The sequence below is a fragment of the Ascaphus truei genome, chromosome 15 (genome assembly GCF_040206685.1).
Source record: "Ascaphus truei isolate aAscTru1 chromosome 15, aAscTru1.hap1, whole genome shotgun sequence".
Taxonomy (NCBI): domain Eukaryota; kingdom Metazoa; phylum Chordata; class Amphibia; order Anura; family Ascaphidae; genus Ascaphus; species Ascaphus truei.
The window spans coordinates 19,364,890-19,391,162 of NC_134497.1; the positions used below are offsets into that span (position 1 = coordinate 19,364,890).

The following is a 26,273-nucleotide window of genomic DNA, read 5'->3' on the forward strand; positions in this document are numbered from 1 at the left end:
CGCCTTTTATGTTATATTAGTATTAAATTATTATTAGTAGTAGTATTAACCTTCACCTTGGGACAGGCTGTAGCTCTTAAGTCTGGCCACACTACGTGTGACGTCACTGAGACGCCCTGTCGCTTTAAGAGTCGGCCTAGCCTAGCAGCTGACGGCAAGAGGGGGGGCGGGGGCAAGAGGTAAAGGGGGCGGGGACCACGGGCGTGGCTTCGTATGTAAATCCGCCCGGCTTGTCCATTTAAATGCGTCCGCGCATGCGCAGTAAGCCGAAATCGGGACTTAGTCAGTTGCACAATCGACTGAGTGTCTCATTCTGCTGTGGACTGCTCCCCCAGCCGCACTCACACCATACCCGGAGAGCAGACACCCCCCTCCTCATTCATACCCCACCCCCCCATATATTCCCCCTGAGGATGAGTGGGGATCAGCTTCATAACGACTCCCAGGTAAGGCCCCAGATCCCCCCCCCCACCCTATATCCCACATGGCAGCCCAGATCTGCACTGCCTGGATCCCATAAATCCTAAGCAGGGCCCGTTTAAAATGCAGCTTTACCCCCTCCCCCCCCCCCCTTTGGAAAGCCATAGGCAAATCCCAAATCCATGCTGACACCCAGCAGCTAGTCCCATACCTGTTACCCCCCACCACCCCCCCCTTCCAGACCCTAACACCATACAAATACCTACTATTTCCCTTTTAAATACTCTGATCCACTCCAGCTTCCTCTCTGTTCCCAGAAAAGCCCTTTTGTAAATCCTTCAGATCCTACTCACCCCCATTATAAATCCACACACCCCAAAGCAGCCCCCCCCCGCCCCCAACTCCCTTCAGAATCCCCCTTTTGACCCTAAATACTGTGACAGAAGCAGCAATGTCCCTAATGAAACAAAGTGACTGCTTGTAAGCTCTCTCACCCCAAATGATGAGGTAGTGACAACCCCCAGCACCCCCACCCCACTACAGGATATCTGCACCCTATTAATGACTTTATATGGCATCTAATGGGGGGGTGATCATCTGACACCCCCACAACGCACTTCATGTATCCCCCTAACATCTGACCTTCTCATAACCCCAACATCATCACATATATGGGGGGGGTACATTTGTTTTGGGGGCGTGGGGGTAGGAACCACCTCCTCTTCACATATAGGGTCTCACCCTCTCCCCCCGCCCCCCCTTTTTTTGCAGATTGAAGCGGATTTTCGGGTAAACGGTGAGTTTGGTTTTTTCCCCTCCTTTGGGGTGTTGGGTGGGAGTATGTATTGGGGTGGTGTAGTGGGGTGGTATATAGTGGGGTGTATTGGGGTGGCATATATGGGGTTTAGTGGGGGTGTATTGGGATGGCATATAGGGGATTTATTGGGTGGTATATAGGGGATTTAGTGGGGCTTATATTGGGGTGGTATATAGGGGATTTAGTGGGGGGTGTATTGGGGTGGTATATAGGGGATTTAGTGGGGGGTGTATTGGGGTGGTATATAGGGGATTTAGTGGGGTGGTATATAGGATATTTAGTGGGGTGGTATATAGGATATTTAGTGGGGTGTATGTGTTGGTGTTAGGTGGGAGAAGGGGGTGCATTTGGCTGCTATAGAGAGGATGTATTGGGGTGTGAGGCCCTGTGACTCCCCCCTCCTTATAAAGCGCAGACATGGCGTCCCAGAGACTAAGTCCCGTCTCCTTCCTCACCGGCCCCTTTGTTCACCTCCAGCCCCGGATATCTCCCCCTTCCCGGCCTCTCAGCTCTCCCCGGATCCCTCCCCCCTCCTCAGGCCGCTCCGGGGATCCCCTCCCCTGCTTCCCCGGGTCCGTCACCCGCCGGGGTGACCCCGGATTCCCCGGGAGAAAGTGCGGGGAGGCTCGATGCGGACTTAGTCTCTGCGCCATTTTGTCAGAGAGACAGTGAGAGGCAGAGAGAGGCCCGACATGGCTGCGGGAGCCCGAGATACACACAGGGAGACGTATACATATACACACACAGGGAGACGTATACATATACACACACACAGGGAGATACAGTACAGGGAGACATACACACATATATATACACATACAGGGAGATATATATAGATATATATATATATATATATATATATATATACACACGGAGACATACACATACAGGGAGATATATACATATACATACACATACAAATACACATATACACACGCAGGGAGACACACATCTATATACACACACACACACACACACACACACACACACACACACACACACACACACACACACACACATCGATATATACACACACACACACATCTATATACACACACACACACACACATCTATATATACACACACACATCTATATACACACACACACACACACACACACACACACACACACACACACATCTATATACACACACACACATCTATATACACACACACACATCTATATATACACACACACACACACACACACATCTATATACACACACACACACACACACACACATCTATACACACACACACACACACACACACACACATCTATATACATACACACACACACACACACACACACACACACACATCTATATACACACACACACACACACACACATCTATATATACACACACACACACACACACACACATATATACACACACACACACACACACATCTATATACACACACACACACACACACACACACACACACACACACACATCTATACACACACACACACACACACACACACACATCTATACACACACACACACACACACACATCTATATACACACACACACACACACACACACACATTTATATACACACTCACACACACACACACACACATTTATATATACACACACACACATTTATATACACACACACACACACACACACACACATTTATATACACACACACACACACATTTATATACACACACACACATTTATATACACACACACACATCTATATACACACACACACACATCTATATACACACATCTATATACACACGCACATATACACACAGGGATATACCAGGAGACATACACACATACACACATACACACATATATAGAGACACACACACACATATAAATAGATATTTACACACACGCAGGGAGACACACACACGGAGATATATACACACAGGGAGACACACATATACATACACACACGCAGAGATATAGACATACACATACATATACACACATACACATACATATACACACATACACATACATATACACACATACACACACACACACATACATCTATATACACACACACACACACACACACACACACACACACATACATCTATACACACACACACATCTATACACACACACACACACACACACACACACACACACACACACACACACACACACACACACACACACACACACACACACACACACACACACCACACACACCACACACACATACACATACATCTATACACACACACATACATCTATACACACACACACATACATCTATACACACACACACATACATCTATACACACACACATACATACATCTATATTCACACACACACACACACATACATCTATACACACACACACATCTATACACACACACACACACACACACACACACACACACATACATCTATACACACACACACACACACACATACATCTATACACACATACATCTATACACACATACATCTATACACACACACATACATCTATACACACACACACACACACATACATCTATACACACATACATCTATACACACACACATACATCTATACACACACACATACATACATCTATATACACACACACACATACATCTATATACACACACACACACACACACACACACACACACACACACACACACACACACACACACCACACACATACATCTATACACACACACACATACATCTATACACACATACATCTATACACACACACACATACATCTATACACACACACATACATACATCTATATACACACACACACACACACATACATCTATACACACACACACATCTATACACACACACACACACACACACACACACACACACACACACACACACACACACACACACATACATCTATACACACATCTATACATACATCTATACACACATACATCTATACACACACACATACATCTATACACACACACATACATCTATACACACACACATACATCTATACACACACACACACACACACACATACATCTATACACACATACATCTATACACACACACATACATCTATACACACACACATACATACATCTATATACACACACACACATACATCTATATACACACACACACACACACACACACACACACACACACACACACACACACACACACACACACACATACATCTATATACACACACACACACACACATACATCTATATACACACACACACACACACACATACATCTATATACACACACACACACACACACATACATCTATATATACACACACACACACACACACACACACACACATACATCTATATACACACACACACACACACACACACACACACACACACACACACACACACATACATCTATACACACACACACATACATCTATACACACACACATACATACATCTATATACACACACACACACACACATACATCTATACACACACACACATCTATACACACACACACACACACACACACACACACACACATACATCTATACACACACACACACATACATCTATACACACATACATCTATACACACATACATCTATACACACACACATACATCTATACACACACACACACACACATACATCTATACACACATACATCTATACACACACACATACATCTATACACACACACATACATACATCTATATACACACACACACATACATCTATATACACACACACACACACACACACACACACACACACACACACACACACACACACACACACACATACATCTATATACACACACACACACACACATACATCTATATACACACACACACACACACATACATCTATATACACACACACACACACACATACATCTATATACACACACACACACACACACACACACACACACACATACATCTATATACACACACACACACACACACACACACACACACACATACATCTATATACACACACACACACACACACACACATACATCTATATACACACACACACACACACACACACACACATCTATACACACACACACACACACACACACACACACACACACACACACACACACACACACACACACACACACACACACACACACATACATCTATACACACACACACATACATCTATACACACACACACATACATCTATACACACACACACATACATCTATACACACACACATACATCTATACACACACACACATACATCTATACACACATACATCTATACACACACACATACATCTATACACACACACACATACATACATCTATATACACACACACACACACACACACATCTATATACACACACACACACACACACATCTATATACACACACACACACATCTATACACACACATACATCTACACACACACACACACACACACATACATCTATACACACACACACACATACATCTATACACACACACACACACACACACACATCTATACACACACACACATACATCTATACACACACACACATACATCTATATACACACACACACACACACACATACATCTATACACACACACACACACACACACACACACACATACATCTATACACACACACACACACACATACATCTATATACACACACACACACACACACACATACACATCTATATATATACACACACACATACATCTATATACACACACACACACACACACACACACACACACACACATACATCTATATACACACACACACATACATCTATACACACACACACATACATCTATACGCACACACACACACACATACATCTATACGCACACACACACACACATACATCTATACACACACACACACACACACACACATCTATACACACACACACATCTATACACACACACACACACACATACACATACATCTATACACACACACACACACACACATCTATATACACACACACACACACACATACATCTATACACACACACACACACACACACACACACACACACACACACATCTATACACACACACACACACACACACACATACATCTATACACACACACACACACATACATCTATACACACACACATACACACAGGGATATACTAGGAGACATACACACATACACACATATATAGAGACACACACACACATAAATAGATATTTACACACACTCAGGGAGACACACACACGGAGATATATACACACACAGGGAGACACACACATATACATACACACACGCAGAGATATAGACACACACACACACACACATACATCTATACACACACACATACATCTATACACACACACATACATCTATACACACACACATACATCTATACACACACACATACATCTATACACACACACATACATCTATACACACACACATACATCTATACACACACACATACATCTATACACACACACATACATCTATACACACACACATACATCTATACACACACACACATACATCTATACACACACACACATACATCTATACACACACACACATACATCTATACACACACACACATACATCTATACACACACACATATACACACAGGGATATACTAGGAGACATACACACATATATAGAGACACACACATATAAATAGATATTTACACACAGTCAGGGAGACACACACATATATACACACACACACACACACACACACAGGGAGATATACAAATACACACACACATACATATACAAATACAGGGATGTGTGTGTATACAAACACCCACACACACACATATATGCGCGCGCGCACACACACAGGGAGATATACAAATACACACACACATATATACAAATACAGGGAGGTGTGTGTGTATATGTATGTATATGTGTGTGTATGTGTGTATATATATATATATATACACACACACACACACACACACACACACACACACACACACACACACACACACACACACACACACTGTAACTGCTACATACATCTATAATATATATTATCTCCAACTGTGCATGCTATCTATGTCTTGTGTATATAATGTATACCTTGTTCACTTTTGTAACTATGTACTGTATTTGTATCCATGTATTATTTGTCATCTTAACTCTGTGCCTAGGACATACATGATAACGAGAGGTAACTCTCAATGTATTACTTCCTGGTAACACATTTAATAAATATAGGGACACACACACGGATACACACATACACACATGGATACACACACAGATATACAGGGAGACACACATACACACTCGGATATACAGGGAGATGTGTGTGTATTACACACTATCACACACTTACCCAGGGATACAGGTGTGTGCACACCCAGGGATATACCCACACGGAGATGCACATATATACACACATCACACACACAGGGATACACACCTGTGTATGTGTGTATACGTATATACAGAGAGAGACAGGCCTGTCATGGCTGCGGGAGCCTGAGATACACATACAAGGATATATATATTCTCACACACACACAGGCCCGTCATGGCTGCGGGGAGCCAGAGATGCATGCATGCATACATACGCAGGGATACACACACACACGTACACACACGTGCAATCCTAAACCGAAAATGGAAGCGTTAGCACTAAATAATATCTATTAAAAAAAATGTGGTGGTTATAAGTTTAAAAAAAAGTGAAGAAATAAAAATATAACAGAGATAGGTTTATAGTCCCTGGAGATGGTCGGGGCGGAAAAACTCCGGTTCTAAATAGTCCCAGGAGAACAATGTTCAGTCCCACTACCGGAGACCTAAAAGGTGGGATCTCCACGTCCCTCCAAGAAACTGGAAAGCACAAAAGATGGACGTCCTCTGGCGCGTGGACCGGATAAATACGATGATATCTATCTGCTGTAACTCCGTACATGGATATAAATTGGCTACATAGATCTATGAAAAGCACTTGCATAGATATGGTATCTAAATGTCAACTGCAGGTGGACTGGTCTTCCAAGTCCTTTACCAAGTTAGATACTACTGGGCTGCATCTTAATCAAAAGACATAAGAAATCCCATGGCATAGTGACGTTTATTAAAACAATTACAAATAAAAAATGTGTATTTCCACTCGCAAAGGTGACCGTCACTCACATGAGCCACAGTGACATGGCTGTGGGATCCACAGACACACCGAGGCCTGACATAGCTGTGGGAGCCAGAGATACACACACACACACACACACACACACACACACCACAGTGACATGGCTGTGGGATCCACAGACACACCGAGGCATGACATAGCTATGGGAGCCAGAGATACACACACACACCACAGTGACATGGCTGTGGGATCCACAGACACACCGAGGCCTGACATAGCTTAAGCAGGTCTTAAAATTGGGTAAATACAACCTCAGATGAACAACAGCACATGACATATTACACTGTCATGGTTTATTTAACAAAAATAAAGCCAAAATGGAGAAGCCATATGTGAAAAACTCAGTACACCCTTACTGCTTCCATAGGAATTAAGATGCTAAGTAGCAGGCAGGTGCTGCTAATCACATGCCTTTGATTAATTGATCATCAGCAAGTGTGACCACCTATAAAAGCCGAAGTTTTAACAGTTTGCTGGTCTGGAGCATTCAGGAGTGTGTTAACACAATGCCAAGGAGGAAAGACATCAGCAATAATCTTAGAGAAGCAATTGTTTCTGCCCATCAATCTGGGAAGGGTTATAAGGCTATTTCCAAACAATTTAAAGTCCATCATTCTACAGTGAGAAAGATTATTCAAAAGTGGAAAACATTCAAGACAGTTGCCAATCTTCCCAGAAGTGGACGTCCCAGCAAATTCACCCCAAGGTCAGACCGTGCAATGCTCAGAGAAATTGCAAAAAACCCAAGAGTTACATCTCAAGACTCTACAGGCCTCAGTTAGCATGTTAAATGTTAAAGTTAATGACAGTACAATTAGAAAAAGACTGAACAAGTATGGTTTGTTTGGAAGGGTTGCCAGGAGAAAGCCTCTTCTCTCTAAAAAGAACATGGCAGCACGGCTTAGGTTTGCAAAGTTGCATCTGAACAAACCACAACTTCTGGAACAATGTCCTTTGGACAGACGAGACCAAAGTGGAGATGTTTGGCACAACGATGGCACAGCGCCACGTTTGGCGAAAACCAAACACCTCATACCAACCGTCAAGCACGGTGGTGATGGGGTGATGATTTGGGCTTGTTTTGCAGCCACAGGACCTGGGAACCTTGCAGTCTCTGAGTTGACCATGTACTCCTCTGTATACCAAAGTATTCTAGAGTCAAATGTGAGGCCATCTGTCCGACAGCTAATGCTTGGCCGAAATTGGGTCATGCAACAGGACAATGATCCCAAGCACACCAGCAAATCTACAACAGAATGGCTGAAAAAGAAAAGAATCACGGTGTTGCAATGGCCCAGTCAAAGTCCAGACCTCAACCCGATTGAAATGCTGTGGCGGGACCTTAAGCGAGCTGTGCATAAACAAATGCCCACAAAACTCAATGAACTGAAGCAACGTTGTAAAGAAGAGTGGGACAAAATTCCTCCACAACAATGTGAGAGACTGATAAAGTCATACAGAAAACGATTACTTCAAGTTATTGCTGCTAAAGGTGGTTCTACAAGCTATTGAATCATAAGGTATACTTAGTTTTTCACACATGGCTTCTCTATTTTGGCTTTATTTTTGTTAAATAAATCATGACACGGTGTAATATGTCCTGTGTTGTTGTTCATCTCAGGTTGTATTTACCTAATTTTAAGACCTGCTAAGGAACAGATGATTATGTCCTGATATGTAAAACAATAGAATTGAAAGAGGGTGTACTTTCTTTTTCACGTGTGTGTGTGTGTGTCAAAAAAAAATCTACTCACAACCTAGTACCACACGTGTGCTGCTTTGGCCAATAGGAGCTCGCCACGATGTTAAATCTACTCGCCTGGGGCGTGCAAATGTATAGGTTTGTCGAACATATATATATATATATATATATATATATCTCAGAAAATAGCCGTGTTAATCCAGTTGCGATAGTGCAGAATAAATTAGTTCTTCAGTATTCGGTGATACCTTTTTTTATTGGACTAACAATTTATGTCATAGGACAAGCTTTCGAGAGTTCTCCTCTCTTCTTCAGGTCAAGCAATACTGTTATACAAAGGATTCAATGGCTAAAACAGTGTAGAGAGAGGAAAAAAAACCAGATATTTACTGTAGATGTTTTTTTTTCCCTCTCTACACTGTTTTAGCCATTGAATCCTTTGTATATCAGTATTGCCTGACCTGAAGAAGAGAGGAGAACTCTCAAAAGCTTGTCCTATGACATAAATTGTTAGTCCAATAAAAAGTATCACCGAATACTGAAGAACTAATTTATTCTGATATATATTTATTATACCGCATGCACGCCTGTGTAAAGTGTTACCCAAAGACTGTCATAAACATATGCTAGTGTAGCAATAGACAGTGGTGCTCAAAAGGATAATTAATAATATGTAACCACTAAAAAGTATCCAACCACGAGCACACGGGTATACCGAAAAGATGTAAACAATTTATTGATATGAATAAAAACAGGGGGAGAAATGTTAAAAAAAGGAGTGGGTAATCCAAACAAACTCATCTGGTCACCAGGGAGACGGAAACATGGATGAACTAATCACAGATATGATCTCAAAAAAGCTCTAATGGGTAACTGGTATTGCAACATAGTAAATGGTGTGCTGGACTACCTAATAAGTAGAAAATGGCAACCAAATATTGGTATAATACAGATAATAAAGTGTAATACCAGATTGGCAAACAGCTGCACACACACAGTACACACAGTGCTGCAGAAACTGAATACTGGAAGTCAGGGATAGAGATGTAACAAATCTAACTCCATCCATAACGTGCTGTGCCATACTGAGAATTAAGACACCATGGAAATCAGTCCAGAGAGAGAACATGTGGCAGCATAGAGCATAGCTCATAATACGTCACCAAAATGCCCTCCGTAAGAAGCAGAGTCCCTTGATGGTGAGAAGTTAGGGGGTTCCCCCTCCAAACACTCCCACGCGTTTCGACAAACCGTCTTCCTCTGGGAGTGGAGTTTGAGGGAATGAGCTTACTATTTATAGGAGAATCAAAAGTACAAAATTCGCACCAAAACAGCTGATTCGCATGTCCAATCTTTACGAATTCACTGAGGAGATTTGTGATTTTCCTATAAATAGTAAGCTCATAGTATTGTTCTACACAATAACCAACATTAAGATACAAATTTAAAATAAACATAAGGCACAATATAGAAACTTGAAGTGTCTCAGTAAAGAGGAACAGTTGCACTGAATCGGTGCGACACGCGATATGAAAGTAACCCTGCAAATGATGGAGAAAAGACAATATAGTGAAGCACTGTAAGATTGTATTGTAACACGCAATGGTGAAAAGCTACTCGCAATGTAGCAGAAGTTAACAGCATTTCTTATACAATCCCAGCCACAATGGAGACCGCGGGTGGCGGCGTGTCTGCCTCCACGAATATGTTGACCGAGTCCAAGAATCAAATCTTCGCGCCATTTCCCCCCGCCCCCCCCCCCCCCCCGCTCGCCACCTGATGATGACGTCAATATGGTAGTCCTACAGTCAGTATACACTTCTTGCTGATAACCCTGTGGTAGTCTCGACTGAGAGGAAACACGTAGGGTTAATGCTCTTATAGTAAAAAAGTGTCGAAAATACCGTGTGTGTGTGTGTGTGTGTGTGTGTACACATATATACATATATACATACATACATACATACATACATACATATACACAACAACTAACTCCATTTTTGTATTTGTTTGAAAAATAAATGCATATATATCCAATCCTGAAGAGATCAGACCTTTTTTAGCAATATGACATATATCCCCTGCAGGTTTAAAGAAGGTGAGGTACTCCACACTCACCCAAAACCTCATTGGGGGTGTCTATAACAAAAGTCCTCATTCAGGAAAGTACTCACATCTGTAGTACTTTGACTTGAATATCCACATCAGGAGATTTCTCTGCGGCGTGCCAGCCGCTGTAGTAGATGAAGTACAGAAGTGTACGAAACGCGTAGGAGAGCCGTGTACGAAACGCGTAGGGGAGCCGTGTAGCTTTTTTTTTTTTTTTTTTTTTTAATCTATTTCTCAACAAACTTTTCTTGTTTTGGACCCTACTCCCTTGGCTGTGCGCTGCTTTTTGCCTTAATGCTCATATAACTTGCTGAATAACAGTCCGACCACCTAATACTACAGTGCAATCGAGACTGACGGAGCGCAGCAAGAAGTGTATACTGACTGTAGGACAACCACAGCAATCTCCTGCATCCCATCGTCGTCGTCGTCGTCAGGTGGCGAGCGGGGGAGAAACGGCGCAAAGATTTGATTCTTGGACTCGGTCAGCTGATTCGTGGCGTCCCAGCGTGGAGGCAGAGACGCCGCCTCCCGCGGTCTCCATTGTGGCTGGGATTGTATCCGAAATGCTGTTAACTTCTGCTACATTGCGAGTAGCTTTTCACCATTGCGTGTTACAATACAATCTTACAGTGCTTCACCATATTGGCTTTTCTCCATCATTTGCAGGGTTACTTTCATATCGCTTGTGGCACTGATTCAGTGTAACTGTTCCTCTTTACTGAGACACTTCAAGTTTAATTTTCTATATTACGCCGTGTGTAGGTGTGCGTATATACACACACACACACACTTTATTACTCTTATGCCAGTGTAGCTTTCTCTGCTGTGGGAGACGGACTTTTTCTTCTCTTTCATGACATGGCTGCGACATATACATACACTGTGTGCGCGAGGCCTGGGCCTCCGTGACATGGCTGCGACATATACATACACTGTGTGCGCGAGGCCTGGGCCTCCGTGACATGGCTGTGGCATATATACACATACATGCACTCTGCGCGAGGCCTCAGCCTCCGTGACATGGCTGCAGGATACATATATGCACTGTGTGCGCGAGGCCTGGGTCTACGTGACATGGCTGCGGCATATATACATACATGCACTGTGTGTGCGCGAGCCCTGGGTCTCCGTGACATGGCTGCGGCATATATACATACATGCACTGTGTGCGCGGGAGGCCTGGGTCTCCGTGACATGGCTGCGACATATATACATACATGCACTGTGTGTGCGCGAGGCCTGGGTCTCCGTGACATGCCTGCGGCATACTATACAAACATACATGAGCTGTGTGTGCATGAGGCCTGGGTCTCCGTGACATGGCTGCGGCATACATACTATACATACATAGTGTGTGTGAGACATGGCTGCGGGAGGCTGATACAGAGATATATCTATGTCTTACTATAGTTACTCTGCTGTGTGTGACAGGCTGCTTATCCCCCCTCCTTCGGACCTGTCTGGCCTCTTTGCTTTCTATTTTTATTAATAAAGTTGATGTCCTTTATCCCTCAGAGCGGGTTTTAATGTTGCCCGTTATTAGTTGAATCCGTGCCTGAGGCTCCAGCTGATTTAAAAAAAAAATCGAAATAAATGCAGATACATGTTTTTTCTGAAAGGGTTAGGGAGGCACGCACGCTACTTAACCAGCGGTTACATCAGTCCGCCGGTTCCCGCGTGTCGCAGCCGGTAGCTAACAGGTTAAAAACCTCAGTTTACCCAAATCTGGTAAAATAGTACATTTTGTGTAAGACTTGCCAGTCTCTGCCCTGGTTTGCACTTGCCATGCAGGGTGTCTCTGCATTAGAGAGCGCACTGCACACGTATCGCTTATTATGACATTTGCATGACATCTGTCACAAAGTGTCACCTTTCTGTTTCCTGAGATTGAAAAAGAGACATTTTCTCCTTCTAGGAAAATAGTATCCAGTTCTTAGAGAGGGAGAAAGCTGTAACACATGTGCACGCTCGTTTGCTTCAAATATGTGTGTTTTATATGTATGGGAAAGTTTATGCAGCCTTGGATTAGCTTTTATTGAAAGCTGATTACCTAAATTGCCAATTGATTAGTTCTCCTGTAATCGATCAGCAAAGATTCAGTTTCCCAGGGTTCACTAAATGGCCGTCTTTCAGTTTCAATCTATCCTAACTCGGCAGCTACAATGTATTCTTATATTGGTGCCGCTGCCTGTGCCCGGCTCTCCCCGGGGAGCGCTGTGCCGCTGCCTGTGCCCGGCTCTCCCCGGGGAGCGCAGTGCCGCTGCCTGTGCCCGGCTCTCCCCGGGGAGCGCAGTGCCTGTGCCCGGCTCTCCCCGGGGAGCGCAGTGCCGCTGCCTGTGCCCGGCTCTCCCCGGGGTGCGCAGTGCCTGTGCCCGGCTCTCCCCGGGGTGTGCAGTGCCGCTGCCTGTGCCCGGCTCTCCCCGGGGTGCGCAGTGCCGCTGCCTGTGCCCGACTCTCCCCGGGGTGCGCAGTGCCTGTGCCCGGCTCTCCCCGGGGAGCGCAGTGCCTGTGCCCGGCTCTTCCCGGGGAGCGCAGTGCCTGTGCCCGGCTCTCCCCGGGGAGCGCAGTGCCGCTGCCTGTGCCCGGCTCTCCCCGGGGAGCGCAGTGCTGCTGCCTGTGCCCGGCTCTCCCCGGGGAGCGCAGTGCCGCTGCCTGTGCCCGGCTCTCCCCGGGGTGTGCAGTGCCGCTGCCTGTGCCCGGCTCTCCCTGGGGTGCGCAGTGCCGCTGCCTGTGCCCGGCTCTGCCCGGGGAGCGCAGTGCCGCTGCCTGTGCCCGGCTCTCCCCGGGGAGTGCAGTGCCATTGCCTGTGCCCGGCTCTCCCCGGGGAGCGCAGTGCCGCTGCCTGTGCCCGGCTCTGCCCGGGGAGCGCAGTGCCGCTGCCTGTGCCCGGCTCTGCCCGGGGAGCGCAGTGCCGTTGCCTGTGCCCGGCTCTCCCCGGGGAGCGCAGTGCCTGTGCCCGGCTCTCCCCGGGGAGCGCAGTGCCTGTGCCCGGCTCTCCCCGGGGAGCGCAGTGCCGCTGCCTGTGCCCGGCTCTCCCCGGGGTGCGCAGTGCCGCTGCCTGTGCCCGGCTCTCCCCGGGATGCGCAGTGCCTGTGCCCGGCTCTCCCCAGGGAGCGCAGTGCCGCTGCCTGTGCCCGGCTCTCCCCGGGGAGCGCAGTGCCGCTGCCTGTGCCCGGCTCTCCCCGGGGAGCGCAGTGCCGCTGCCTGTGCCCGGCTTTCCCCGGGGAGGGCAGTGCCGCTGCCTGTGCCCGGCTCTCCCCGGGGAGCGCAGTGCCGCTGCCTGTGCCCGGCTCTCCCCGTGGAGCGCTGTGCCGCTGCCTGTGCCCGGCTCTCCCCGGGGAGCGCAGTGCCGCTGCCTGTGCCCGGCTCTCCCCGGGGAGCGCAGTGCCGCTGCCTGTGCCCGGCTTTCCCCGGGGAGGGCAGTGCCGCTGCCTGTGCCCGGCTCTCCCCGGGGAGGGCAGTGCCGCTGCCTGTGCCCGGGGCCTCCGGGCCGGGTGTGAGTTGGGAGTAGGCCCGAAGTCCCGGCCCTAGGCCACCGCACACACTCTCCTCGCAGACCCTGCAGCACCGGGCCGGAGGCCCGTGGTGATGAGTGCCTGCTCCGGCATGATCCCGGGCCTGGTCACTGCGGGGGGAACGGTTTCATAGCAACCATGCTGCGCTGTTACCTACAGAGCATCAGCTGTTGCACACTGTGGGATAACACAATGGTGCACACACTGTGGGGTAACACAATGGTGCACACACTGTGGGGTAACACAATGGTGCACACACTGTGGGGTAACACAATGGTGCACACACTGTGGGGTAACACAATGGTGCACACACTGTGGGGTAACACAATGGTGCACACACTGTGGGATAACACAATGGTGCACACACTGTGGGGTAACACAATGGTGCACACACTGTGGGATAACACAATGGTGCACAACACACTGTGGGGTAACACAATGGTGCACAACACACTGTGGGGTAACACAATGGTGCACAACACACTGTGGGGTAACACAATGGTGCACAACACACTGTGGGGTAACACAATGGTGCACAACACACTGTGGGGTAACACAATGGTGCACAACACACTGTGGGGTAACACAATGGTGCACAACACACTGTGGGGTAACACTGATTGAGCCAGTTGTCCTGAAGCTGGGATATCCTCATGTTGAACACCCCTGGATTAGGGCATCAGGGTCCTAATGTAACACCGGGTGAGGAGACTCCCTACCCTGAAGAGCTTACACTCGGGTGTACATTTGGGGGCAGAAAGGATTTCAGCTTCTAAACTCAGGCGCCAATAACTCCTTGTAACATCCGATGGAGAAGTCTGACACTTCTCGCCACTTCTGATTTACTTGTGTGGCAGTATCCAGGAGATTTAGAAGACCGGCCAGCAGCATCAGCTGGCTCCACGTTCTCACGGCGACTCAATGCGTGCCCCCAGGAATTCTGGGGGATTTTCAGGACTGGGAGTCGGTGCAGTTTAATGGTTCCGTCCCACGTTGCGAGTGGAAAAATAAATAACTATATCATTCTATCTTTGCTTTTCTCTGGGAACACTGAATTCAAGTAGAACACAATTCTGTTTGTCTGGCTAACGACGGCCTTGTTTCATTTAGTTGGCACATGAAAGCGCGCCGTTTTACCCGGGGCTGCTGGTTCCCATCGCCAAAAAACAACCAGGCTTTTATTTAAAAAGTGTATATTTATGTATGGTCTCTAGTAACCATTTTGCGGGGAAAGGGGGGTGCTATGAGGTGTTAACCCAGGGGTGGGCAACTTCCGGTTCTCAAGGGCCCCCAATAAGTCAGATTTTAAGGATATCCCTGCTTCAGCACAGATTTATTGATAACATGTTTTACCAGGAAGTAATACATTGAGAGTTACCTCTCGTTTCCAAGTATGTCCTGGGCACAGAGATATGATGACGAATAATACATGGTTACAAATACACAGTTACATAAGTGAACAGGGTTATACATTATATACAAGACATTGCATGCACTGTTAAAGATAATATATGTTATAGGCGAATGTAACAGTTACAGACCAAGTTAAAATGTGAGACAGCCTTAGTTTTGAAAGAGCTTAGACTGGTGAGAGTCTCCGGTAGACTGTTCCAGTTTTGGGGTGCACGGTTAAAGGAGGAACGGCCGAATACTTTGTTGAGCCTTGGGACCATGAACAGTCTTTTGGAGTCAGATCTCAGGTGATAAGTGCTGCATGTGGTAGGGTGAGGAGCTTGTTCAGATGACTTGGTCAATGTCTGAGCCACCTGTGCTGAAGCAGGGATATCCCAAAAACCTCACCTGTTGGTGGCCCTTAAACTGGAGTTGGCCGCCCCTTGGTTAACCCAAGGAACACGTCACTATCCATCGTTCACTTGTTAAGCGGCGTATTGTAGAAGTTTCAGATTCCTATTGAGGTGTGCGTGACCATCCCATGTACATGGCGTGTGACCGTAGTAATTCACGGGACATAATAGGAGACATAATGGCAATAATCACTTCCGGGCCTAAACATTGGTACCTGGCGGGCCTGTCCCGCAGAGCTTGCCGGGCTCGCTCGGAGTGTGGCAGCTTACTGACGCTGGGACGCTAACCTATTCTGCGCTTGTTGGAATACGTGTTGGTGAATAAAAAAAACATGGTGAGATTAATGGCCAATACACATCTCGTCTAGAACGTGGCGTAGGGGTGATCTCGCCCGGGCGGCACGTGACCAGATTTCCACAGAAGGCCGGAATTTAGACATTGCTCCAAAAAAACAGTTTCTCACAATTTTTGACCCCAAAATCCCTGTACATCCCCCCCCACCCCCTACGGTTTAAAATAAAAACGATCATGTGACCGCAGCTGGTCAATGGTCCTCTCGCCGCCTGGTCAGTGCGCGAGTCTCGCTGCGTTCATTTAATGTCTGGGGGACCCCCTGTTTCCCGGGTTACTTACCTCCAGAGGTGCCACCGGCACTTTTTTTTTTTTGGAGGTTTAATTAACGACCACATGACGTGGGCCAGTGGGAAACCGCGCCAGAGGAAGTTGCGGCCTCCTGCTGGCCCGTGTGACGCTGGGGAGGGGGGGGGGTTGTTAAACCTCCACTTTGCCAATGGAGGGGAATGTCCAGTCTTTCCCCCCCCCCCCCCCCTCCATTAACCCTCTGAGTGCTAGAGGGGATGCCCCCGGTCCCTCCAGCAGAACGCGGTCATGTGACCCGCAAGCTGAAGGGCCGCCTTCCGTTTCCCTTCCGTGCAGATTGCGTCCGGCGCTCTGTGGGATTGCAGGGTGTGATGTCACCGTTGGCCATTGCGTAACCCCTGGGGTGAAAAAAAAAAAAGTAGTCACGCACACCGAAAAGAGAGAGCAATCAAAAAGTGGCATTTACTGGCTAAAAGGTCATAACCGCATCCAACGCCTCGGTGGACCTTCATCAGGGATTGTACAGTCAGGGATTTAATTTAATATTACATGGGGGGGGGGCAGGATAGCTCTGCTTCAGAACAGGTGGCCCAATATTTGACTGAGCCTCTGATTGAGCCAACTGTGCTGGACTTGGGATATTCTGAAAACCTGACCTGTTGGGGGGGGGGGGGGCTAATAGCAGTGGTCAGAGATTTTAAAGATCCACGAGACCGACCTCCCGTGTCAGTCTACGCCCCGTTTTGTACGCCCGCAAAGCACCGTCATTTTGCAGGCGCCGTGGCTTTTGCTTGCGACGGGCCCGGCTTTTATAGAGACGTCACCGAATAACGAGACTGGCCTTCGAAGTGGGAGAGACGCCCCCTCCCGGGTTCAAATCTCCGCTCTCCTCGCCGGCCTGGGAGAGTTAGGGTGACGAAGGGACGTGGCCGGGGGCAGGGACTGCCACCCGCCAAAGAGAAGCATTTTATTGTGGGGAGGGGGGCGCTATAATAATGTAGCCCCGGGGGAGGTGGGAAGGGTTCCCTTTGTCGGCCTCGCTGCTGTCAGCCATCTGTATAAATTCCCCTAGCCTCTGGCTCTCCGTACTTCCGACACTAAGAGAGCTAGACACAGAGCACATTCCACACGTGTCGGCGGCGTGTCACCTGTACAAGTCGGAGGACTTTAACCGCTTCCACACCACACGCCACTGTAGGGACAAACAAAGGGATTTACGTGCTGTTTATAGGGGCCCCATGGCGGCCTCCGTTTTGCAGCTGTGGCTTGGGCAGACCACCCTGAAACTGCTTTAACGTTGCCACGTTCCGCCCTCTGTTTATAGATGCCGGGCGTGGTGCGTCTTGCTGTCTGAGATCCGATTGATCTTTTAAGTTGCGTGTGGGCTGACCGGAGGTCAGTAAGCGCTGTGTATACGCCTTTAAAATGTTGTGCGGACTCTTCTGGCTGCAGCCTAAGGCCGCGCGTGTAGTGCCCGCGACGTCGCCCAAAAACAAATACATTGCCGCCGCCCCGTGCGCTTATAGTATGCGCGATGGCGACAATGCGACGGAGCGGCGTCGCCAAATTTGGAAGCTGGCAATATTTGATTTTTCAAGGGCTGTCGCCTCATGTGACAGCCCCTGAGCCAATCACATGCCAGAAAGCCCGCGCCGCCGCAAAGCAAAATATACCTTTCGCTAGGGGCGACGGCGATGGGTGACGGCACCCGTCCCGTCGCGGGCACTATACGCGCGGCCTGTTGAAGACATTTGAATGTGGATGGTTTCATGTCGGGTAATAACTTTGGGAGTTTTAATATCGGCGCTTCCCGACTTGGAATTTCTTTATTTCTATGGAAAAATCTCATTAAAGATGCCGAATCTGCAGAATTTATCATATCAAAATACTTTCCTTTAAACACCACATTTGTCCTGTGACAAAGAACATGTAATCGCCTTTTTTCCCCTCGCTACGCCAAGAATGTCGTTAGTTACATTTACGTACGCAATGGCGATATATGCCGAAAAGTGTAAATATCCACAAAATAATCCGGCTACAGCGATGGACGTCGCGGCCTCAGTGTGCCGCCATGTTCAGCGTCCTGCGTCTCTGCGGTCCGGCTGTCACCTCCCGGTGAGGTCACTCCTGGCTCTGCCAGTGACAGGGACCGCTGGCTGACAGCAGGAGGGGGTTGTTTGCAGAGCGGGATTTTAAAATGGAGGTCCCATGTCAGGGAGTTTCTTTAGCAGCGATGTGTCCCCAGTGTTAGAAGTGTCTGCTGCTGGGTCATTGTATCTCCCTGTCTCCTGGGGGGGGCTGAATGTTCTGTGACATCACACTGATGACACAGGGACTTCCTGTTCTGCGTTAAAATAACATTGATGGTCTAAGATTCAAAAGAAGAACAGGAACACTTGATCTGGTGACGTGTATGTAGCCTGCTTACATGAAAAGCACAAAGTGTCAATGTAAAAATGAGTCTTGTCGTACACATGGCAGTGTTGGCTAAAATACTAGCTTGTACGTATTGGGGAGATCTGATCCCATTTTTGGATTAGTGGCAGTAGGGATACAATCCTTGCACTTTCCCATCCATAGGTGGAGACGATCCTTGGTTTCTTTTTCACGGATATATCTATATCTCTCTCCCGCTCTCTTTCCTTTTCTCTCTTGCGCTGTTCTGTCCTTTCTCCTCCCCCCCCCCCGGGTCATATAGAAAATTGCAAGATCCTATCGCAGCGACCCCCGACCCCGTGGCCATTTTGAAAAATACTGCTTGTTGGTTGGAAACCAGGGGGTCCGTGGGGTTGGGGGGCCGTTTAGGGATCGGCTTCTGGGGATCCCCTGATTTGAGGTAAGGTTAAAGAACATAAGTATGCTCAGAAGCCCTATCCTATCCCATCTACCCTGAACAAAAGACAAAAAGGCCGCGTGCTACATCCAGCATGACGTAGTTCTCCTTCTCGTTAGCAAGGGTCATTTAGGTCAATTCTTTGTCCAAACTATTTTAAGCCACGTCCCGGTGTGGTCCATGTAGGGAGGTTCTGAGAACTTTCTGCAGGGGCAGCAGTGTTTGGACCTACAGATGGGCCATACCCGTGACGTGGTTGTAGTGTTAATGTACGTTGGCCAAAGAATTGCACTAAATGACCCTTGTTTATGAGGAGATAAACGGATACGTATTTAAGGATATATGTCACGTTGGATGTAGCACTGAGGTGTTGTCTTTTGTTCTATAAGGTTAAAAAATAATCGGTGATCAGCACAGACGATAAAAGGTGTTTGATGGGGATCTCCATTCTCCCGGTGGGATGCGGAGAACTAGGCGTGCGTGTAGCCTGCCGGAGAGTCACACACTAGCATCTGTTGGGAGGGTGCTCTCTGCTTGAGGCGTGTCCCCCTCCTCTGCCCGTTCCCCCTTCTCTGCCCCCCAGGGTTTAGCAGCGATGTGCAAATGGGGCCTGTGCATCCTAATGGATTGGGGGTTGGGGGTAGGTGATTTCCGGCCAGCCTGGTAATGGACTCGGTTTTGTATTTCTCTCGTATCTGTCAGACTCTCACAAACACAAGAAGGACAAAGAGCATCGTCACAAAGAGCATAAGAAAGATAAAGACCGTGAGAAAACAAAGCACAACAACAGGTGAGCTCCATTATACACCGTGTGTGTCTTCAACCCGTGTCTCCCCACTGCTGGATGAAGCCTCCCGAATAATCTTCCAGGTACTGCGGTTACAGCCTCTCTTAATGTCGCCCCAACACATTTCCTCACCCTCATGTTGGTCTTTAAGTCTCTTGGAATCCAGTTGAGTTCCATCTTTGTCCAACGATGGTCATTCCTTCTTGTGGTATGTCCCTCCCATCGCCATTATACTTTCTGCCCCATTGTGATGTCACAGACTTTTTTTGGGTTTGGTTTTGGACCCATTCATTTAATTTTTATTTTTTCCTGTCTCTTTGGGTAATACCCAGCATGCATCTCTCCATACTTCTTTGCATTGTCTGAAGCTTTTGAATTGATATAAGTCTACAACCATAAACGACGGAAGCCCCATCCAATATGACATTATTTGATTCATTTCTATATATATTTTTTGTAATAAGTATGGGGCACTTAGTTCAAGCTTTCGTCCAACAGCTGTTCAGCTGCAACAAGGTCACGGTAATCCCCCCCCCCCCCCCCCCCAGCAGGTCCTACACTACCAATGTTATACTGTGGCCTTAGTATTCCAGAAAAGGACAAATGATTCAGCCCAGGGCGGCCAACTCCGGTCCCCAAGGGCCACAAAGAGATCAAGGTTTGCAGTATATCCCTGCTTCAGCACAGGTGGCTGTCTTTGACGGAGCCACCTGTGCTGAAGGCACCAGAACAATGCAAATGGACGTGACTCTTCCCCCTTTATTTTTTTTTGCTCCTCTTCCAGCGAACACAAAGACTCTTCGGAAAAGAAACACAGGGAGAAGGACAAACACAAAGAGTCTGAGAAGCGGCGGGATGGCGAGAAGGAGAAGCACGGAGAGAAGGAGAAGCTGGGAGAGAAGCCGGCAGAAAAGGAGAAGCACGTAGAGAAGGAGAAGCACGGGGAGAAGCCGGCAGAAAAGGAGAAACACGGAGAGAAGGAGAAGCCGGGAGAGAAAGAGAAGCACGGGGAGAAGCAGGCAGAGAAGGAGAAGCACGGGGAGAAGCAGGCAGAGAAGGAGAAGCAGGGAGAGAAGCAGGCGGAAAAGGAGAAACACGGGGAGAAGCATGGAGAGAAGGAGAAACACGGGGAGAAGCATAAAGACAAACACAGAGAGAAGCGGAAGGAAGAAAAGGTACGTTATAGACTTGATTCTGTCAGTATCTCAAAACAAATGCAGCACAATTTTTGCTTTTGGCACAGTTACGTTAGTTTAACAATGTAAAGCCCCCCCCTGAATTGTGCGTGCATCGATGTAATGATGGCATTTTTCTTCTTGCAGAACAAATCCTTGGGCGGCAGCGTGAAAGTAAAAAAGGAAAATGGCTTCTCTGGGTAAGGGCAGCCGCTGGTCTTTTGGGGTTGTACACGAGATGGGCAAAGGCGTTTTCAATGAGTTTCACAATGCTCTGGATTCCGCGGTCAAATGGAAAGGAATCCTTTTGGCTTAATATGAATGGATGAAGACCCTATTTCCGGCAACTATTGCAGTCACGTGAAAGCACTTGCACACCTGTCGACCTTGTCAAGGTCGGGCAAGGTCAAATGCAGCCACAGAAGACGTAGCGTGTGCAGGATCTGGTGGGCCCCAAGATTTGGCTGGGGCTTTGCGTGGTTAATTTATATTAATTTCAATAAAGGGCTGGACGTATCCATTTTGCAGTTGCTGGGGGGGGGTGGGTGCCTGCCTGCCCGCCCTGCAAAGCTTACAATCTAGTGTTGGGGGAGACAGGTCATAAGCAAACACAGGGATTAAAACCAGTTCCATGCACTATGGCGGTGCTGTTACCCCTGAGCTATGCCGGCCGGCTCTATGGAATGGTCCCCTAATAGTATCGTACAGACCCCGAAATTCACATTGGCAAACTTCACACACACAATTCCTTGTGCCATTTTTGTCTTGTGCAACTACAACACCCACCATTGTGATATGCTGTGATGGCAGATACAGGAGATATACTTAAAAGGTTGGACATCTTGTTAGAAAGGAAAGATTTTCTGGGATATACCAAATAAGTAAACACAGGAAGGATGTTGATCCAGGGAGTAATCTGATTTCAAGAATTGGCAGTCAGGAAGGAATTTATTTTCCCCTTTATGAGATATCATTGGATAATGTGTCACTGGGGTTTGTGTTTGCTTCCTCTGGATCAATATACTGTAAGTACGGATATAGGATAAAGTATCTGACGTCTACATTTAGCATAGGTTGAACTCGATGGGCACATGTCGTTTTTTTTCCCCCTCCAATTTCCTCTACTATGTGATATGTTAATTGGGCCAGGCTGGCTAGCCCTCGAGTCCAGGCGGCATGTACATCTTCCCTGTCTTGTCTTGTCTTCCAGTACTATATGGACAAGTTGCCCAATTATCTGAGCAGGCTTCTCGCCCCTAGTGTACCCAGTGCTTATATCCTGAGATCCGCCTCCAGAAACCTGCTTATAGGCCATTGGTTCAATAAAGAATGCAGTCGCTCCTCCATCTTGTCCTGACCTCCCCCCAACCCCCCTCCCGCACGACTGGGACCGTTTACAGGCGTCCCTCAAATCCGCCTCCTGGCTAAGATCTTACACCAAGACTTCAGCTGTTTCCGACTTTAAAGCAGCAATACGGGTTTCATTTGTTGTTTGTTTGTTGTATTACAGGATTGAAGCAGGAGGTCTTCCGAGCGGAACTGCGTTCGTTTCAGCTCCCGAGACCCCCTGCCTTTAGAGATCCCGGCACCGCTATGGAGTTAATTATCTGCAGCCAGGCAACTTGTGGGGCCTAACAAAATGGCTGCATTTAAATGTCCGTGTCACGCCGGCCAATAGGAAGCCGTGTGACGTCATCCGGTACGGCTTCCTATTGGGCCACGTGACCAGGACTGTTACACGGCACAGGGGTACCGGCAGCACCTAGGGAGGTAAATATCTCTGGAAGCAGGGGGTTCTCGGAGCTGAAATTAACGGTGTTCAGCTCTGGAGACCCCCTGCTTCAATCCTGTAATTAAAAAAAAAAAAAACAGTAAATGAAACCTGTTTGTCACTGGAACGCCTAATGTTGTCCTCGTATTACTTTGTACTCAGGAAAACGTGTGTGTGTGTGTGTGTGTGTCCAGGGTCTCTGCGTCCCACTGACCTGCGGGGCTTCTCTGGTCTTTCCTAGTGCTCTGCGTATCAAAGACGAGCCGGAAGACAACAGCTGCAATATCTTGCCCAAGGAGCACGCGAAGACCCTGAAGAGGTCCAGAGTTGAAGAAGAGTACGTGAGCATGAAGGAGGGGTTACCTCTAGGGGGGGCAAGAGCCGTAGGTTTGCTTGATTTTTCCCCATCAACGGGGTGTAGGTTGGAAGCATTTTCCATAGGAGGAATGCTAGAACAAGAGGTCATGCTCTGATGCTTTGGGGTGGGAGGCTCGGCGAGGAGGTCTTTTACTGAAAGGATAGTGGGTCCATGGCGCTGCCTCCCAGCAGTGAGGGTGTGGGGATGCTAATACAACAAGGTAATTAAAATCCATGGGCTACCCATGAGGGGGGTACTAAATGTGAATGGAAGACAAGAATGTGGTAGGCTTTGAAGAGGATGGGCTGTAGGATGTCTTGGCACAAGCCTTCGGTGTTGGGAGAGGCCCCAATGGGGTTACGTTTCCTTCTTTTACAACCAGGCTGCATTGTATATATTTTTTTTTCTCTCTCCACGTCAGTTCTGAATTCAAGCCCAAGAAGATCAAAACCGAAGATGTGAAGAAGACAAAAAAGAGGAAGCAGGAGGAGGAGGTAAGAATGACCCGGAGTGATCTCTGGAAACACGACTCCCATGAACCCTTTGGGTAGCCCAATAACGTAACCGCCACGTCATGGGGTCTGGCGCTCGTTACGCCATGGGCTTTTCCCCTCTCGTTTTTCAAGGGAAGAGGACTCACTTTCCGATCCTGCCAATGGTCGCTTCGGGGAGCGGTCCAGTGACCGCAATGTGCCAGGGACCTGTGGCACTGATTGGAAATGTTGGGCAGGAGTCCTAACCCTACACCCCCCCCCCCCTCCCTCTAGAGTCCCAGGGACCCGCAAGGCGGTTCTTGTAACGCTGCCCGTTCCGTCTCCTTCTCCAGGACGTGAAGCCCAAAAAATCCAAGAGCAGAAACCGAGGACACGAGGGAGACGTGAAGAAAAAGAAGGGCAAAAAGGAAGAGGAGGAGAAGTGGAAATGGTAATTCGGCGAGGACTAATATGTGTGAGGGTGAGACCTTCCTGGGGGGGGTTGGGCTGTCCCTATTCTCTTTCCGTGTCCCCAAGCACGTGCTTCTTATGCGCAGTCTCGCTGCCCTTCTTGTCCTGTGTCCGTCTGTCTTGGTCCCCCGGATTCCATCCGTCGCTGCATTCTCTGCTCCACCGCTCATCCAATCGGCTTCTGTTTGTTGTCCCCAGGTGGGAGGAGGAGCGTCACGCCGATGGCGTGAAGTGGAAGTTCCTGGAGCACAAAGGCCCTGTGTTCGCCCCGCCGTACGAGCCTCTCCCAGACAATGTGAAGTTTTATTATGATGGTAAGAGTGGGCAGTGGGCCAGGTTACAGAGCTTTCCAACTCTCCCAGGT

The 26,273-nt window shown here is 47.6% G+C and overlaps 1 protein-coding gene across 2 annotated transcripts in view; it reads left to right on the forward strand.

Annotated features, from left to right (window-relative positions):
• The first annotated feature begins 298 nt into the window (after positions 1-298).
• Positions 299-26,273, forward strand: part of TOP1 (DNA topoisomerase I) — a 40,830-nt gene continuing 14,855 nt past the window's right edge. Inside the window, exons 1-9 of one of the 2 annotated variants that reach the window (XM_075571888.1) lie at positions 299-446; positions 1,192-1,216; positions 21,577-21,664; positions 22,446-22,836; positions 22,984-23,036; positions 24,849-24,944; positions 25,387-25,459; positions 25,792-25,889; positions 26,108-26,223. In XM_075571888.1, coding sequence (XP_075428003.1) covers positions 414-446; positions 1,192-1,216; positions 21,577-21,664; positions 22,446-22,836; positions 22,984-23,036; positions 24,849-24,944; positions 25,387-25,459; positions 25,792-25,889; positions 26,108-26,223 — 973 coding nt within the window. In that variant the 5' untranslated portion in view covers positions 299-413. The remainder of the gene's footprint in view (positions 447-1,191; positions 1,217-21,576; positions 21,665-22,445; positions 22,837-22,983; positions 23,037-24,848; positions 24,945-25,386; positions 25,460-25,791; positions 25,890-26,107; positions 26,224-26,273) is intronic. The other variant, XM_075571889.1, reaches the window with a different exon arrangement.